Below are 3753 nucleotides of genomic sequence, written 5' to 3'. Positions count from 1 at the left end.
CAGTTGGAGCCCTAACTGATAGAATGATTAGAGAAGATTAGAATAGCATATATAAAAATATTAATTAATTGGAGTAAGTTGAGATTTTAAAATATGTGAACTGTAGCGAAGAGAATCTTGCTGTGCCATTGTTGCTTTGTACGTAATATGTTAACCATTGCAATCTAAGGTTTCAGCTGATTTCATTGGTACTTGGAAAAGAAGAAGAAAAAAAAGAAAAGAAAAGTAATTGCCTCATTAGTCATGTCATATCAATTAACAAGGTTGATTCAAAGGTTTGAACGTCAATCAACTGTACATTTTGAAGATGGAAATTAATGTCCTTTAATTTCCTGGAACGAGCAGGAGTGAATTAGAGCACATGCTCCTATTTAATTTCAGTGGGGGATGTTTGGTGCCTCCTCACTAACATTCAAGTGTTTGTGCGAGCAAAGCAATGCAATGAGGTGCTGATGAGACTTCGAGCATGTTTTCCAGGCAAAACTTCAGCTGATCTACTTACACACATGCAGGAAATGAGTCCCACGTTGTGCATGATTCTTGTGATTCTCTCTTCAAGGAATATGTAGTAAACCTAAAGTAGTCTGGATGAAATAAAATCAGTGCCTAAAATCAAATACCAGAGATAATCATAGAGACTGAATCAGCTGGTTGTAGAGACCCCAAGAGATGTTGCGGATTCAGGAAATAAGATTTTGGCAATCAACTTGAGATTCCAAGAAAGAAACAGTACTTAGTTTTGGTCCACGATCCTATGCATGGTGCCATCTTTTACTTCCTGATCATCGATCGATGGAGCTCTTTGACATGCAGTTCTCGACTTCAACATGAATATTTGCTTGTACTTCTGGCCAAAGATTTTCTAGGAGAATTCATTAGAATTGGATCGAATGAGGAGATTAATAATTGATATTCTATGGTGATTGGCTGAACACAGTGAAAATAAAGGAAATATCACCACAAGAGACTCTATACGAGGGTTCATTGGAACGCAGTTAGCCGTGTGTTTTCAAGAAATTTAAATTTTTTTATTTAAAATTAATTTTTTAATCATTTTAATGTTAAAAACAATTTTTTTAAAAAAATATTATTTAAATATATTTTTAAATGAAAATTAAGCAACCGAAAATGATTCTATTAAAAAAATCGGCTCTGTGAATTGATTCCTTGGCCCTCGATAATTAATCTCGTTCTGATTTCTGAGCTGCAGTCAATGTTTATTCATACCAAGAATTATATATATATACATGAATTATCGATCCAAGTCACCATTGAATTTGGATATAAAAAATCTCTGTCGTTATTTAATTTATCCTTCAGATTTTAATAATCTTAATGACCAATGGTATTGCATCCTAATCAAAACATTGTCTTTTTATATATACATAGAATTTTGAATAGTTTGATCCAAATATTTATAGCATGTCTTTCTATACTGAGTCCAACACAGTATACCCCACCGTGACGACTCTCCGTCTCTGTCTGTTGAATACATCTTCTGTTGATAAAAAGGCCATAAACAAATGCATAGACAGTGAAACAAGAGCAGGTATTAACGTCACCACGAAACTACCCTCCAAGTTCATGAATCCTTCCTCCTCTATATAAACCCTCCCACATTCAGCTACATTCACACACACCATCCTCCCTCCTGCGGTCCTGCCCATACTTGATCGCCATTAACAATAAAAAGACGAAAACAAAAGAAATGCCTTCTTCCAATACCACCATCGTCTCAAGATGCACAATCTACCCTGACCAAAAATCCACCACCATCGAAACCCTAAAGCTCTCAGTCTCTGACCTCCCCATGCTCTCGTGCCAATACATCCAGAAGGGTGTCCTCCTCCCTTATCCACCATACTCCACTGATGACCTCATCACATTCCTCAAACACTCCCTCTCCACCGCTCTTTCTCACTTCTCTGCTCTTGCTGGCCGCCTCCAAACTGACCCTACCGGCCATATCCATATTGTATGCAACGATGCAGGCGTTGATTTCATCCAAGCCAAAGCAAGACACCTCTCTATCCACACCGTTCTTTCTCCAACCGACGTCCCTGAATGCTTCAAAGGGTTCTTCGCATTCGACAAGACCCTCAGTTATTCGGGTCATTCAAAACCATTAATGGCAGTTCAGGTCACTGAACTGCAAGACGGCATATTCATTGGCTGCTCGGTAAACCATGCTGTTACTGATGGCACTTCATTCTGGCACTTTTTCAATACCTTCGCTGAAATATGCAAGGGATCTAAAAAAATTTCTAATTCACCAGACTTTTCCCGCAACACCTTGTTTAACTCACCGGCGGTGCTTAAATTCCCCGCCGGTGGGCCGAAAGTGACATTTTCTGGTGATGAGCCATTGCGCGAGAGAGTTTTCCATTTTAGAAGAGAAGCAATTCTCAAGCTCAAAGTCAGAGCTAATAACAGTGATTTAATTTGCAATTCGGCGGAGATTTTCGGAAAGCAAAGAAACGACAGTTGGCAAGCCGCTAACGGAGAAAGTAACGGGAAAGTAGCTCCCCTTTTCTTAATGAAGGACAAAACTGCGGAGATTTCCTCGTTTCAGTCCCTTTGCGCGCAGCTATGGAGATCAGTGACACGTGCGAGGAAACTAATGCCGTCTAAGATGACGACGTTTCGTATGGCAGTGAATTGCCGGCACCGGCTGGAGCCACGGCTGGAGCCGTATTACTTTGGCAACGCGATTCAAAGCATCCCAACGGCTGCTTCGGCTGGAGAGCTTTTATCAAAGGACCTGAGCTTCGGAGCTGAATTGCTGCACAGAAACGTCGTCGCACATGGTGATGGTACGGTGCGGAAGGGTATATCAGACTGGGAAAAGGAGCCGCGGTTATTTCCGTTGGGGAATTTTGATGGAGCATCAATCACGATGGGGAGTTCTCCAAGATTTCCAATGTATGATAATGATTTTGGGTGGGGCCGACCTTTGGCAGTGAGGAGTGGTAGGGCCAATAAATTTGATGGGAAGATATCAGCTTTTCCAGGGGGAGATGGAAAGGGGAGCGTTGATCTTGAGGTGGTTTTGTCACCTGAGACAATGATTGGGCTTGAAAACGATGGTGAGTTTATGCAATATGTTTCAGAAATCTCTGGTTGTACACCAACACCATAGGGAAATCAATCTCTGGTTCATAGCTTGAAGAAGACGAGAGATAAATGAAGAAATATATCACCATCGTTTTGTAGTTTCTTTTCTTGTTTTTCCTCCTTTAATAATGGGTAGAGGGGACCTCTTTGAGGCCAAACGGGGACGTTTTCGCCTTCTGCGCATGTAATGTGGTAAATTTTTAGACTTCGTAAATGGCAGCCTAATTTCATTTTACACGATTCTATTCTAATGTGCAGGTGCTCTCCTATTTTTGAAATATCTATTCAACGTTTTCGTTAAACAATTCCAATAAATAAATAAAATATAAAAATAAGAAAGAAAAAAGCCAAAGTTTTATTGATACTGCATAATATAATTAAAAAAATAAAAAAAAAATAAGTTTAATTTAAATATAAAAAAACTATATATAGGTTAAACAAAGAAAATGTAAAGACTACTTTACCCTTAATAAACAAAAAAAACAAAAAAACCTTTTATTTCTTAATATTTCTCCTTAATCATGATGTAGCAACTACAAACATTGAGAATTTACCAACTAGAAAATAAAAGCAAGAAATAGAATGTGACTTTGTAAAAAAATCTGCAATATGTAAAGAAAAATGAACAAAGAGCAAAGT

General features: G+C 38.6%; 1 protein-coding gene across 1 annotated transcript; it reads left to right on the top strand.

Moving 5' to 3' along the window:
* The first annotated feature begins 1622 nt into the window (after positions 1-1622).
* Positions 1623-3349, top strand: LOC133688874 (BAHD acyltransferase DCR-like). The gene has a single exon (XM_062108508.1). It carries the CDS (start codon positions 1709-1711, stop codon positions 3137-3139), a length of 1431 nt encoding a protein of 476 aa, XP_061964492.1. The 5' UTR covers positions 1623-1708; the 3' UTR covers positions 3140-3349.
* Positions 3350-3753: the final 404 nt, after the last annotated feature.

The sequence above is a fragment of the Populus nigra genome, chromosome 3 (assembly GCF_951802175.1).
Source record: "Populus nigra chromosome 3, ddPopNigr1.1, whole genome shotgun sequence".
Lineage (NCBI taxonomy): Eukaryota > Viridiplantae > Streptophyta > Magnoliopsida > Malpighiales > Salicaceae > Populus > Populus nigra.
Note: the sequence above shows the minus strand (reverse complement) of the source record. Positions and strands in the feature narration are given on the sequence as shown.